Genomic DNA, 15109 nt, shown 5'->3' with positions numbered 1-15109 from the left:
TTATTCAAACAGGTGTCATGCACGTCGAAACGTGTGTGGCACCCTTCTACACTTGTTGGTCATTCATGTCGTAACGTGTTAGTGTAGGCACTGCACCAGCATATGAACAACCCAACACTACAAAAAGATGGCGACGCGCTCGCTACTTGTTAATTAACAGTGCCAGTTGTTATTTTTTTTGTATATTGCTCTTAAACCTTAAGCGAAAGAAAAAAATAAAATGTAAACAACAAAAACGCGAAAGTTGAATGCAGAACGAATCCATAATGCACTGCGCCTGCACAACCGACAGTGAAGTGAAACAAATACAAAACACTACAAAGGTAAATTGAGCAACAAGTAGCCAAAAATGTTTAAATTAATGTGACTCCCGAAAACGATAAATGATGGCATTCAAAATGTTCAGTTGCATACTGCGAGTGGCTAGTTTACAAAATACGTGCTCAAGTTGCACACAAAATTCAATGCACACGTAACCTTGTGAATACGCGTAATTCGGTGGCACTTCCAAAGACTTCGGCTTGGCTTGCATTCGATACATATTTTATTTTGGTTGAAAAGAAAAATTAAACTGTCGTTTTTTTGCAGTGCACGATTTAACAATTTAAAAGGACGTCGGGTACGTCAATAATTAAAAAAAACAACAACACGCAACATGGACACAGAAACGGGCAGCACCACCAGCAGCAACAGTAGCAGCAGCAGCAGCAGTAATTCGAGTAGCAGCAGTAGCGGCAGCAATGGAAACATTGCCTATGCCAGCACAGATGTCTCCACCAATCATCTCAATGAACAGCCGCAAACGAAGCGCCAGAAAATAGATAAACAAATACATTTGGTTACTGCAAAATCGCCACCAGACATATTGGCGACAGCGGCAGCGGATGTGATGGATGCCAATGGCAACAATCGAAGTCATCTGTTATCCTCATCGCTGTCTTCGTCCTGTTCCACACATTCGCTGTCCAGCAGCACAAACAATTCGCCGACAACGACGCCCAGTAATTCGCGTGCCGCCTCCTATGCGCAACTACTGGGCGGTGTCCAGCACTTAGTCAACAATATCTTGCCACAAAAGGGCAGCGAAGACGTTGCCAAGGATGAGGTGGATCGAGCAGCGCAGCTAACCGAACTGCTAATGGCCACAAAGGAGCTGACGCAGACAACGACTAGCAGCAGCAATAGCAGCAGTAGCAATAATATCTGCTCCGCTTCCTCCTCCGCATCGACCATTGATGATATGCTGGAATTCGAGCAATCTCTGACACGTCAATGCCTGTGCGGCGTCTCAGAGCGAACGTTAAGGAAGCCCTTTCAATCACACTACTCACACGACTCGAATGGCCAAAAGCGCATTGCCTACTTGCGCGAATGGCCAACCAACAAGCTGTTGCAGTTCCTCTCCAATTTGCAGCTGCTCTTCGACATTTACTTGAAGCAGAATGCGAAGGGCTTCATTTGCACTCGAATTATGGACGTGTGCGATGCTTTAATACGCAACGATCACAAACTGATCGACGAGATTATCGTGCTGGCCGGTTACAACAATTCCTATGTGCAATTCTTGGCAGCGCGTGTACTGGCGGCCTTTTTGGTTATTGCCAAGCAGGAGCTGAACGACGAGTGGCTGCAAAAGATTGTCGATCAATTGTTCAACTACGATCTGTTAGATCAGACAGCCGTGCAGAAGATACACTTTAGCTTAGATATAATCAAACGAATTGTGGAGTGGAAGGATGTGGAGCTGCATCCGCTCGACGATGAATATACGACGAGCAGCACGGCAGCCAGCACAGCAGCAGATGCGTCCATTAGTTATATGCATTTCCCGGTGCAGGATCAGCCACTGGCGAATAACTATTTTGCGTTACAGTTCCGTGATGCAGTCGAGGCTGATGTGGACCATTACGAGAATAGCCAGAGTACAACAACAACAACATCAACAAATAATAGTAGTAATTCACCCGCTAACTATATACCAGCCAATGGTTGCCATGTCGTTGCCCTAACCGACTCGGAGAGCTTCGATACAACGCATCTGAAATGTGTAACCATACAGAAGCTGGAGCACAAATGGCCAACGCTAGTGAAGCACATGTCGGAGCTGATGGCTCCAGTGCATCAGGATAGCGCCGAGCACTGTGTGCTCAACTTTCTGCAGCTGTGGGAAAACATCATTTCCGTCAAGGCGAATCTCTCGATAGACGAGACGCGTCCGTTCTACGCGCAGCTGGACAAGTTTGAGCTGCTGCTCAATCACAATCTGTCGTGCACGGTCTACAAGCAGATGCTGTGCCTCTTCAATGAGGCGCTTTGCTATGGCTCCACGCTGGCGCTGCAGGACATGCTGCCGGAGGAGACATGCAGGCTGGCCCATCAGATTGTCTGCCATGTGCGCAGCTTGCGCATACTCGAATCCTTGCCACGGCGCCAGCCAGAGAATATTGTCGGACTGATTGGTTACAATGGTGCTCCTGTCAATTATGTGCCTGGCACGCTGATCGTTCACAACTCTCTGCCGGCACACGAGGAGACAGAGGCGGCAGCAGCAGCTGGTGGCGCTGGCCTCATCGAAATGGATAAGACTTTGCTGCAGAAGATGGTGCTACTGGTGCTGAAATCGATAGCGGTTACTGTAAAGGAAATACGCAGCGATTCATCGGACTCATCGATAGACTCAACCGACTACGATGCCTTTCAGGATATACAGCTGATCGAGCGATCGATAAGAGATGTCCTGAGCAAACTGGAAACGTTCATCAAGCAGACACTCGAGTTCCATCCGGAATGCCATTTCAGTAAGATTCTGATACATCTCTTTGATGATCAGGATGATCACTTGATAGAGGCAATGGTCTGCACCCTGGACGTCACGTCGGGCATCTCGTTTCGAAACAATGCATTCCCCGAGCTGGTCGCCATGCTGAACCCTGTATATACATTCCTGGAGTTTCTCAAAATGGCATCGAATAGCTCCGATCTGTTGCTGGATCTGCTTGTCAGCAATGAGACGTGCTTTCTGCTGTATTTGCTGCGATTTCTGAAATACATACGGATGAACTGGACGATGTTTGTGCATAGCTGCCATAGCTTTGGCATGGGCAATGCCATGCTGGACGAGGCGATGGGCGTGCTCATCCGCTTGCGTCTGCAAATATCTCGGCTCGTCTCTCGACAACTATATCCCTATGATATATCGCCCGTGCTTCGTTTGCTAGAGAGCTGCGAAAGCCTCTACGAAGGCAATGAGCTTAGTTAAAGATTAATCCTTAATCACACTTCCACAATTGCAATTAAAATACGTAATTTATTATTTTGTATTTAAATGAATAGCTGAAGATGACGGAAAAGAAGATGAAGAAGAAGAAACAACAACAAACTAGCACAAAATTCCAGAAAGTTTTTGTAGATTTGTCACATAATTCTTAATCTAAGTTCAACTTTATGCTCTTCTTTTACTCGTACTCTAAAACAATGCATAGACTTTCTTAATGTTTCCCATCTCAATCTAAGTTAATAAAATATAGAATACTTTATATATTTATATAAATATATATGTATGTACATCAATTGGTTTTGAATAATTTCATATTTGATTCCAAAAGACCGAAAAACGAGGAGAAAAAAACAAAACACAAAAATGTTAGCCTAAGATTGTTTTAAATCTTGCCCTTAAGTAGTTTATTAGCATATACATATATATATATATATATATATATATAGCATATATAGGTCTATATGTTCTGGTAATACGGCTCATCTGTGCAATTGATTAAATGTGTGTATATTTGTATATCTTAATAATTGCATGGGCGTAGTTATAATCTAATTTCTATGTTTCAAAATGCCTTAATAATACTACACTTATTGATTAAAAGCAAAAACAAAAAACTGACAAATAGAATCGCATTTATTTGACTTTGAAAATAGATTTCAAGGAATCAGAGACTGGAATATATATTTATACAAATTTTTAGATTTAATGATGTTTGACCTTTGAATCTGGAACTTTCGTATTTTTTATTTATATATAAATTCAATAAAATATATTTATATATATATATACATATATCAAATTTCAAACATTTAGAATGCAAACTCGAATATAGACTCAATTAAAAATTTTGTTTCAGCTGAAACTTCAGTTAAATATTATTCATTAAATTTATTTATTGATTAAAAATAGTTTCGAGTGGTTTGATTGGAAAACCAGAAACTTAAATACTTTTCTATATATATTTCTTAATCATCTATAAGATGGAGCAAGTGAGCTATAATGGGGTGTACTTAAATATTGCCTAAATTCGTTTAAGTTTAAAATATTTCAAAAAGTTATTGGGATATGGATTTGGCAATCAACTATTTAATGGTTTAGTTATTTAAATTTGGCATTATGTTGCTAAAAATATGTATATGTATATATGATTATTCTACAGCTAGAGCTGTTTAAATCATTTGGGTGGGCCGCAAGTATTTCTGAAGTAATTCATAAATTCGTTGAATATTTCGATTCATCTTTTAAATTTGTAAAAAGAAGGTAGTCTGGAAAATGTAAAAGTGCTATTTAAATTATGCCAGAGATCTATTTGTCTTAACTTCAAGTTAAACTGACAAACTTTTCAAACTACCCTCGCTTATATTTAGCATAGTAACATTATTTTAGTGGCGGTTTATCATGCGCACCCGCCGCTTCGAGTCGGGTGTCTGGACACTTGGAGCTGTCGCGGGCACAATCATCTCGGCTATGGAGCCGCGTCTGACCAGTTCGGGATTCACCAGCGGCGATACCTGCACCATTTGATAGTTAATGCTGACGGGCACCGAGAGGCGACGACTCATACGCGGCTCTAGAGTGGGATTGGGGAAAAGAGAAACTTAGCTGGGCGTACAGAATGGAGTCGATCCATTACCCAAATGGACATCGCCGGGAAGATGTTTGCCTATGGCTGGATGGATGGGTTTGTTTGGAAAGGTTCTCTTCACCAGTTCCCTGGCTGGCTGCTCTTTGGCCTTATAACGATCCAGCGATATGGAACGTCCGTCTACAAATATGTTTTGTCTCGTTTGCAATGGAAGAACATCTTGCAAAAAAAGAGTATATAAGTATATATAGTGTATGTAAATATGTATGTAAATCAGATTTCGATAATTGAAAGAGTAGAATTCGAAAATAGGATAAATAAAACACAAATGTTGTGGCTAGATAATACTTTGTAAAATCATCACAGGAGTGCGGAAAAGAGTTTTATTTCACACAGTATATAGGATATATATATATACATATATATAGGCACATAAACATACAAAGTCATTAACACTTAAAATTATACATCTATATATTTATAGGTAGTACACATACATATAGAAATTGCAGTAAAGTTCAAGTGTAAAGGTATATAGATTTTAAGACAGGATATGTTTTACATCGATAGTTCACAACATTTATTACAATAAAAACTATTTTGTGTTCTGTTTTGATTTGATTTGTTCCCTAGTTATATAATAAATACATATTTATATGTAGATCCTCTTTAAAATTTTGGCAAACTTTTTGTTGAAATACCTTTTGAAGCGCGACGATCTTGATGATTGTGCCTTTGCTCCTTCTGCGCGTAGGATTGAAGGGAACAGCGACGAAGTCGTTTATCGCCTTTGCTCTGCTGTAGGCAAAATATATATTAATATGAAACTATTTTAGATTGGTGTTGCTGGGCCATTACCGTTTTATAATGCTGATTTATGTCGGATGCCGCTTTTAGCAGTAGATATATGAATACCAAGGCGAATAGATAAATTATGGGCTCAGCTGTATTTGGTTTCTTATCCTTTTTTCTTTGCAACTCGGACTTTGATTGTCTGCCAGATGATTTAATCGATTTGATTTGCTGTTTGTTTCTTTTGATATTTACTAACTGCTGCCCTTTGGACTCCTTGACTTCCTTTAAGGTAAACTCCTCTTTATTGAAGACTTCAACCTCTCTGCATACAGGCTGCTCCTCTTTTTCGTTTGCGAGTAAATGTTGCAGTTGGTCGTTGGCATTTTGTCGATTTAGCTTTAGGGCAGCGACTCCTGGTTTTAGGTAATAATTGTAGTTGTTTTGTACTCCCGCAATCATCAGGTAAACCGTGCAAAGCACTATAATTATGCCAATAGGAACCACATGATGATTGTTATTCAATTCTGTTGGCTTAACATTGCGATAACTAATTATATCATCTCTTGAAATATCCTTCGTTTGCATTGCTCCTCGATTTATAGGCTATAAATAATAAATCTATGTCTCTTTATGTATCTACAAGTTCAACTGGCTTTTGCTTGGATAAATCGATATTTGAACTCTTAGCATAATACAATTTTACGCTTTCTCTTGTTGTTTTAATAAAACAATTTCCATTGGACGAGATTTTTTGGAATATTATAAATAATAATTGATAATAATTGAAGTTTTTTAATGCTCTGGAAGCTGAGCAAAATAACAAACACTGCGTACTAACACTACGAATGCGAGTACGAATACGAATGAATACGAACTAAAAATACGAATGCGGTAGACGAATGAATTTACGATGCTCGAAATAAATCTCTTTACTTCGCCTGCAGGCTCATGCTGAAGCTGGACGTGAGGCATGTAAGTTGGTTGAGAATTTCTGTGGGAAAGTTAAGTAATTAATTTTTTACATTCATAAATCATTTTATTGCTTTACCACTAATTTCTAAGCTGGCCGATTGACTCTCGTTGGTTGTCTGCAGCTTAGCGCTTACAAATACATTTTGTCGCTTAAACATCGTAGTGCGTAGGCTCTCTTCTGCAACAGAAAATCATATATATTTAATGATCTAGTAGAATATAGTATAATAAATTAATATGATTTGCAATACCAATTATTATATGCTCTTGCAGACATATACATAACAATTTTGAAAGGCATCAATGTATCAACTCATATTGCTTTCTACAACTATCATATCCCTCTCAAAAACTTACTTCTTCGCATACAGTTCTGCGCCTTCTGCTTAAGATAGTCAGATTGCATTCGCTCCATCTGAGCTTCTTCTAGCTTACTGCTATTCGCTCTACTCCGTTGCTTCTGAGTATTGTAAAGTATGCTGCGTGATGGAGAGGCTGTTAGACCTTGCAGACTGCCAGTTTCTTCTTCGCCTGGCTCCACAGTCAGCTCTACTTTATCTCTAAATCCCGTTGGTTTACTCTGTTCGTCGACGATGTTCGTGTGTAGCTTACGCAGAATGTTGCGTAATATCTTAAATCTCTTTATAATGCGCTCGGGCTCTACTTGGGCGGCGCACATTAGAATCGCTTTACATTCGCGCAGAATTTTCACAAAATTTTGCAGCTGCTCTTGTCCTGGCTGCAGCACCACCTTTCGATTGGCATCTAGCTGAAAGTGTTCAAGTATTGAGAAACCCATTTGCAACAGATCCTCCAGTTGCGTCTTATCGAATTGTTTCTCGATTGAATTGAGCGCATTCGTTAGTATTTGCAGATAACAAGCGACAAATGCGCGGCTATTTATAATCTCTTGCAGAGCTTGCTTAAATCTGGACATTTCCTCCTTAAAATGCTGCTCCAATAGCTCGGAATGTAAATCAGATGCATTCGACTGCAGCGAGGGTATTAAACTGGTATCCAAATATTCAAAGGAAGCCAAACAGCTGCGAACGATGGTTTTAACTAAAATGAATTCAAGAGGGGATATGGATTTATGGAATATACTACAGTAATCTATCACAAACATTAACACTAGGCTCAATCCAATTCAAATACCTTTCAAATTGGGCGCAAATGCTATTGCATAAATGCCAATCTGTGTTGCACGATCCAAATTGACATCGAAATCGGCTATACATTCATCAGCTAACGCTTCCGTCTTCGAATTTCTCAATAAATTGCGTATTTTATCTACCGATATTTTTTGAAAGTCCAAAAAGCAAGTGTAGACCAAACGTAGGAGAGCCTCGTTTAGATACTCTTCGAGTTGACAAAGCGCCTGCTCCAAGGTTAAGGCTCTCAGTTTTTGATTCGAATAGTTGTTGGCTAGAAGACAGTCCTCTTGAAAGGCGCTGCAATCGCGCATGACCTAAGAGAGTAACATACAAATTACTATATATCATTTAAGTGATACTTTACATATATAATCGAATACCCTTTGACAAAGCGCACTTAGTGCTCTTTTATCCTGTTGCAAGGCCACATTGGCAAAGGACAACGTTTGACCTAACAGCAAATCCACTTGACACTTGACTTGTTTACTCAAGAGCTTCACATCAATGGAGCTTTTATCTACATGTTCGCTTGTGAAATCTGTTAACAAATCAAGCAATGAATCCAGGAGCTTAACAAAGGAAACACCTTCTGTGGCGTTATCTTGGGTAGCTCCATTAGCACTGGACAGCAGGCAAATGCGTAGCCGATTAAGGCAAACTGTGATGCGATCAGTGAATTGTAAATGACTAGCCTAAAACAAAAGAAATCTTATAATTTGTATAAGACTTATCGAATTAGGACTTACGTGAATCCTTAAGCCACTCGCCTCCTCCGTTTGAATTGTACACTCCAATTGTCTAACACATATCAGAATTTGCGTTAGGCATAGACAAATAATTTCCACTGCCTCCAGTTCCAATCGTTTATTTATATAAATTTGCAAATCACTTGCAAACGTTAAAAATTTTGCGCAAAATTCCTGAAAAAAAAAAAAAAACAAAAAAAAACAATGCAATCAAGTGCAAGCGGCCGGTAAATACAAATACTTACATTTAACCAGTTTTTGTCCGCCCTATTAGTAGTTCTACTACAATCTAGCATATGCAGGCATGCATCCAATTGCTCTTTTAATGGTTGCATTATTTAATTAATTCAGATAATCTTCACTTGTTGCACATGCAAATAAAGGAACGCACAACAAAGGTTTGTTTTTTTTTTTTTTCGTTTTGAAAAAGGTGGCTTGCCATTTGAATATCTGGCAGCACTGCTTTGCATTTCGCATTTTGACATTATTATTGCCAGACTTTCGAAATGAGTGTGACGTACAGACGCAGACGTACACTATTTTCGATAGCAAAAATTGTAGTATTCTTAAACCATTAAAAAATTCATTTACATCTATGCGAAAAACAGTAAACAGCGGCTAATAACTTAAAGAAGCAAGCACACAACACACTCATTGCTTAACATATTATTAACACAGACATTACAGATATTTAGTGCAGCGCATCCAGCAACGACAAGTGCAAGAAAATGAGCACGTCAAATGCAAGCCGTAAGGAAACGGAGCGCACGAAATTGATACAGGAAAAATGCCAAACCCTATTAACCCAAATGCTGCGGGATGATGACAATAAATATTGTGTGGATTGTGATGCCAAGGGTAAGCTAACACTGCAGTAAGATAAACTCACACTCATCCATAGTGTACATACATATGTACTTATATATGCACATACACACAAGAAAAGATTCGAGTTGTATGTAAACATATGTACATATTCATATTTATGCTCTTTAGTATTACTCAGGATCCATTGTTGAGGACTCTAACTCACACTTAGCTAAGATTACGTACATCATTTTCATTTTGTTAATGGCGCTGCACGCAATGCGAATGTTTTAAGTGTACTCCTCCCCCTGCTTTGATAGGGTCATGGACAAATTAGCAGTACAGTGAAATCGCTACATAAATGATAGCCCTTTAATGGCAAGCTTTATTTGATTAGTGGTCTAGGGTTAACTGGGTTAGGCAAATGTTGAATAGGCAAATATGTAAAAAGCATATATGTCCACTCAGTGGAGCTTTCACTGTAACGAATAAGTGATATTGGTAGTTGTAGCTGATAATATATGAGATACACTGTTTGTGGAGCGACTAATCATATCTGAAGTGTTGTCTGTACACTCTCTTGAGCTCTCGCTGTTGCTGATAATATTACCACTCAGCTATAGCTCCACATGAATATTTTTAGCATCATAAGTGTGGTTTTTAGATAAGCATAAAACCAATTCTCGCGAACTATTGTTTTTAGTTCTTTGTGTGCAATAATAATAAATAATTATTTATTGCAGGTCCCCGCTGGGCATCGTGGAATCTGGGCGTGTTTCTGTGTATTCGATGCGCTGGCATCCATCGGAATCTGGGCGTCCACATATCACGTGTGAAAAGCGTCAATCTGGATGCCTGGACGCCGGAGCAAGTTATATCGTTGCAATTGATGGGCAATTCGCGTGCTCGAGCTGTTTACGAAGCGCAGCTGCCGGATGGCTTTAGACGTCCACAAACAGATACGGCTCTGGAGAATTTCATACGGGCGAAGTATGAACATAAAAAGTATTTGGCAAGAGAATGGGTGCCACCCTCGCCGCCCAAAGTCGATTGGGCCAAGGAGATCGACGAAGAACTGGAAAGGCAAAAGCGCAAAAAGAAAGCAGGGCAAACCGGATTGGGCATTAGCAATATATCGAGCAACAGCGACAAACGCATTGCGGCTGCGACAGCGACGAAAAGCACACCGCTGCCAGCGCCGCTGCCCAAACCAAAGCCCAATCAGGTGGGCGGCTGCAGTCCAAAGACTTCGCATCGTGCGCAAAACACCAATAGCATAAGTAGTGGTGCTGCCGAAAGTGATCTGTTGGGACTCTCCTCGCCCACGAAGCCAATAGCAGCGAGCGCTGTACAGGATCTGCAGAATGATAGTTTCACGAGCTTCTTGAGTGCCAGTAGCAGTAATGTGACACCGGAGAAAACGAATGGCAATGGGAATGGAATTTGTGGCGACGTCTCGCTAACCATGCCCACCAGTCAGCCCAATTCGTTGGCTCAACAGGAGCAAGACTTCTTCAGTCAAGGCACACTCAGTGCTGGCGACAAGGATCAGTCGGGCAAGATGTCCAAGGATAGCATATTGGCCTTATATGGCAATGCGCCAACCACACATAATCCACAACTGAGCTTCGGTAATTTCACGGGCATGGCACCGGGCGGTTACATGCACCCTCACCACCAGCAGCAGCAGGTACCGCAGCAAACGCATCATCATCAGTTTATGACACCTCCCAACTCAGTGAGCATGTATAATGCACCCGTTATGGCCGCACCAAACGCATTCAGCAATGCACCCACCGGTGGGGCGATGAATCTAGTTGGCAATGTCGCCTTTGGCGGTGGCCCATTTCCAAATGCGACCACTGCTAGCTCATATATGGTGGGTAGCAACCAACAATCAGCAAACAATCTGATGCAAACCAATCAGAGTTTGCTTAGTGGCATGCAACTGTTTGGTAATGCTGGGCCAGCGGTGCAGGCCACACCACAATTACAACCACAGCTGCAGCAGCAGCCGCAGCTTGGCATTGGCATGAATCTGATGCAGCCGCTGTCGAGCGGTTTGCCTTCCACGGGTTATCCGGCTGCAACGGGCACTACGGCCACGTCTGTGACGTCCAACTTAAATCAGCAATTTGGGAATTTAAATATTGGTAATGTTTGGCAATAAATGAGGGGAAGAGAGACTCTTCTGCTGCATTCCTTTATTGAAGAACGTTCACATATGCTGAATATAAGTTATAAATTGTTAATATATAACTTTTTGTACCTACTTGCCTACGTTGTCATCGTCGAAACTTCCGTTGTATTAATAGAAGAATTTTGTATTATGGTTTTTTTTCTGTTCTGCCACCTTCCTGTTTATTTGTTTATAAGATGTTGTCAGCGACTTGAACTGCATATACATACATACTTATATATATGTGTATATATAGACATATACGTTCGAATTATTTGCAATTGTAATATGGGCCCATTTGTACATCCACATAAAATATCGTACATATTTATGTAACTAACGATAACATAAGACGAATACAGCAATTGAAACATAAGATATCTGTATGCTATACTATATTCATCCAGCCATACGTATGTACGTTCCAACAATACTGAGGAAAGTAAAAGAGATTTTTGTGGCTTTTGGCAAGCGTACTTGTAAGTTATATTTTATCCTGAGAGCGAACGGCATATGTATATGTGTCTTTCAATACCTAATTGAGAATCCGCAGTGTGAAATACGTATGTACTTCTATTTAATAAGTGGATACAATTTTAATAAATATTCATTAAATATATAATAATAAACTAATTGAATTTTATGCGTATTGTGAATTGGAATAAACTTAAGCTCGCATCAGCTTATGAATACTGAACCAAATTTCAAATTTTAATCGTTTTATAAATAAATTGCCAGAAAAATAATACTGTTTACGAGGCAGTACAAATTTCACAGCCTTATTTTGTTGTATGTTTTAAGTTTGCTTGCGAGAATAGTTTCGACAGGAATAAGGTAATTTTGAGATTATTTTAATAAATATATTATATATACATTACTTTTACCGTGAAATTGTAGTTTCTGCTGAAGCACTAACATTTTCATAGTGAAAAGTAGGAGTTGTAGCACTGGTTTTCGTCCCACTGGGTATTTCAATGCAACCCTGCAACAATATAAATACCCTTGGCCTTTCACACCCCGCCGTCTATTGTTTTTACACGTCAACTGCAACAACAAAACTAAAAACCAAATATATGTAAATAAGTTTTGCAAATTTGAAGTATTGGAAAATTGACTGCAAGTGACATGGAGAACGCCGAAGAGGCATCTGGAAATAAAGAGCTGCGGGAGCGCAAATCGACGGGCATTAACAGCGAGATGTCAACAAAGGAGGCATACTTTGCCAGTCTGGCCGAGTGGGCCAAACAGGCGGCACTCATGCAAATGTTTCCTAATTATCTGATGGCCAACTATAACTATCCACAATTATTGCAAACGCCATTGCCATTCGGAGCGCCAGGCATTGAGCAGCAGTACCCAAATCGTCAACAGCAGATTCCATTGACGCAGCCGCTGCCTCAGCAGCCTGCGCCTCAGCCACCAGCAGCTGCCGCAGCAGCTGTTCGACCAACCTTCAATCGGTTTCGTTTGTTGGACGATGCGCAGCAGCAGGATATAATACAGCGACTGGGTGGAACAGAACTGGTTGTGGCGCCCTTTTGGAAACGCGCCGTTGCGGAGGCAATTGATGTCGTCATATTATTCATACTGAAAATTATTGTAACCTTTTCGCTGTTTCATGTCTTTGATCTGGACTTTGATAAGGATGTGATGCGCAAGACTCTAGAGGATGAAGATATCTTCTTGAATTTCCTAGATATTTCTATGGACTTTATTACCCTATCGTCGGACTTGATACTAATTGAGTTGTTGACAAAGCTTCTCGTCTGTTGCTATGAATGCCTATGGACGGTTTTCTATAATGGAGCTACACCTGGCAAATCGTTGATGAAGATTCGTATCCTCTATGTGGAAGCTGTAGTACCAATGCAGGCGCCAGTAATGCCACAATTTGTATTCCAAGCACAGCGAGAGCCATTGCGTGCCCTAGTCTATCCCGCTGAGACTCCAAGCTTCTTTCGAGCTTTAATGCGGGCCTTTGCCAAGAACTTGGTAATGACCCTATTGTTTCCCATTTGCGTGGTCATGGTCTTTTTTAAGAACAATCGCACAGCCTATGACGTAATAACAAAGACCATTGTGGTCGAAGCAAATAGGAATCCAAGCCCTGTCGCGGTGCCTCCAGGACAGCGGCCCCATCAACAATAGTCAATGCCAAATCTTCTATAAAATTTGACGAAACTAATTTATGTCATTTTTTGTTAACGCTGAAAACTAACAGCTAAGCTCATACTGATTTCCATTATATTGTAAATAGATGAAATGTAAAGAAAACTGCATAGTTCTTTATTATTCTTGTAAACTTTGGAACTCTTGTAAGCATCGTTATATTATTGATTCCTAGTGCAAATAAATTGGGAAGTTAAATGGAAATGTTTCAATTCTTATTAAATTCTACTATATTCAAGAATATCATTAAATCGAATGCTCAGCTTCGTTCTATTTATTCACAATAAAAAATTATTTGACTTGAACATTTTTCAAAGATTGTGCTACAATGGTTCCTTTGCCTGGCACATGAAGTGGGGCTCCTTTATAGCAGGCCACCAAGTCCGCATTGGTCATGAGATCAGGCGCACACGTCTCAAATACTTTTTTCTTCGGATTGAGTTGGGTATCAGGTTTGCGTTCGTAGCCCTCGCAATGGACCAGATCACCAGGTACGGCTCCAGCAGGTGGGCTTAGCACTTCAACTTTGTCAGGCGTAGAAGCACACATCACCATTGCCTCAGAGGTAACACCACGCATCTTGGCGGGCTTCAAATTACAGAGAACAACGACCAAACGATTTTGCATTTCTTCTAGTGGCACATATTTTACAAGTCCAGAGACAACAGTTCGCGGTGCCGGTTCGCCGCAGTCAATCTTCTCCAAATACAGACTGTCTGCATCAGGATGACGACCAACCTCAATAATTTTGCCCACACGCAAATCCAGACGGCCAACATCAACAGGAGCTTCGGCAACGGCTTTTGCCTTTTCAGCTGGAGGTTTCTTTTCCTTTACTTTTTTCTCTTTAGGAGCAGAAACTGGAGCTGGATCTTTCGATTCCTTTGTTGTTGGGGCAGCGGCTGTTGAGGTTGCTTCGGTTTGGGTGCACATTCCTCGGTTACCTGGCACCGGTATTTGTTTTTTGCCATTGCTAATTTCCAGAGCAACGAGTTGTGCCAAAGCTTTTTCAATTTCCTTCGTTAAAAATGCGTTCTCCTTAATGAGCTCCTCTTTTTTACGCTGGACGAGTTCATTTTCTATAGCCACCATCTGTAATGGGTTGAAATTAACTTATTCGTACACTTGCTCCTCTTAATATTACCTCTTGCTGTATTGAGTCAATCAGACCTTGGGCACGTTGATTGTTTTCAACAATTTTTTGTAAATCAGCCATTTTCAAACTTTTTCTCAACTGATCTCTAGTTAAGCTTACAGCAAATCTGCATGTGGCACGAAACATTATTATTTGGGTTCCAGGGCTGCAACATTGAATCGATGATTTGACATTTACATTAAGAACATCGAATACTAGGATTCAACAAAATGAAGTTAATTATTCTATTTTTGTGAATAACATAAGTATTTTTTTTTTATTATTAAAAA

General features: G+C 40.3%; 6 protein-coding genes across 6 annotated transcripts; 3 read left to right on the top strand and 3 right to left on the bottom strand.

Annotated features, from left to right (window-relative positions):
- The first annotated feature begins 655 nt into the window (after positions 1-655).
- On the top strand, positions 656-3570 carry lin (protein lines homolog). Its single transcript, XM_030382064.2, has one exon. The coding sequence runs from the start codon at positions 656-658 to the stop codon at positions 3257-3259; it is 2604 nt and encodes an 867-aa protein (XP_030237924.1). The 3' UTR covers positions 3260-3570.
- Positions 1576-6423, bottom strand: LOC108653405 (uncharacterized). Its single transcript, XM_018103865.3, has 4 exons — positions 5721-6423; positions 5564-5660; positions 4911-5081; positions 1576-4847 (listed from the first exon to the last, which is right to left on the bottom strand). The coding sequence occupies exons 1-4, from the start codon at positions 6240-6242 to the stop codon at positions 4660-4662; spliced, it is 978 nt and encodes a 325-aa protein (XP_017959354.1). The 5' UTR covers positions 6243-6423; the 3' UTR covers positions 1576-4659.
- Positions 6424-6554: 131 nt separating this feature from the next.
- Positions 6555-9016, bottom strand: Spt (Spitting Image). Its single transcript, XM_018103853.3, has 7 exons — positions 8775-9016; positions 8530-8703; positions 8164-8475; positions 7785-8097; positions 6987-7691; positions 6706-6807; positions 6555-6648 (listed from the first exon to the last, which is right to left on the bottom strand). The coding sequence occupies exons 1-7, from the start codon at positions 8862-8864 to the stop codon at positions 6587-6589; spliced, it is 1758 nt and encodes a 585-aa protein (XP_017959342.1). The 5' UTR covers positions 8865-9016; the 3' UTR covers positions 6555-6586.
- A 10-nt stretch (positions 9017-9026) lies between these two features.
- Positions 9027-12144, top strand: LOC108653398 (uncharacterized). The gene is made up of 2 exons (XM_018103857.3): positions 9027-9387; positions 10080-12144. Exons 1-2 carry the CDS (start codon positions 9258-9260, stop codon positions 11504-11506), a joined length of 1557 nt encoding a protein of 518 aa, XP_017959346.1. The 5' UTR covers positions 9027-9257; the 3' UTR covers positions 11507-12144.
- Positions 12145-12411: 267 nt separating this feature from the next.
- Positions 12412-13888, top strand: LOC108653403 (protein FAM8A1). The gene has a single exon (XM_018103863.3). The coding sequence runs from the start codon at positions 12641-12643 to the stop codon at positions 13661-13663; it is 1023 nt and encodes a 340-aa protein (XP_017959352.1). The 5' UTR covers positions 12412-12640; the 3' UTR covers positions 13664-13888.
- A 54-nt stretch (positions 13889-13942) lies between these two features.
- On the bottom strand, positions 13943-15045 carry AIMP1 (aaRS-interacting multifunctional protein 1). Its single transcript, XM_018103868.3, has 2 exons — positions 14829-15045; positions 13943-14776 (listed from the first exon to the last, which is right to left on the bottom strand). Exons 1-2 carry the CDS (start codon positions 14964-14966, stop codon positions 13976-13978), a joined length of 939 nt encoding a protein of 312 aa, XP_017959357.1. The 5' UTR covers positions 14967-15045; the 3' UTR covers positions 13943-13975.
- Between the last annotated feature and the right edge of the window lie 64 nt (positions 15046-15109).

This window comes from Drosophila navojoa, chromosome 5, assembly GCF_054131105.1.
Source record: "Drosophila navojoa isolate 15081-1374.11 chromosome 5, UAZ_NAV_1.0, whole genome shotgun sequence".
Taxonomy (NCBI): domain Eukaryota; kingdom Metazoa; phylum Arthropoda; class Insecta; order Diptera; family Drosophilidae; genus Drosophila; species Drosophila navojoa.
The sequence above is the reverse complement of the archived record's forward strand: the minus strand, read 5'-3'. Positions and strand labels throughout refer to the sequence as shown.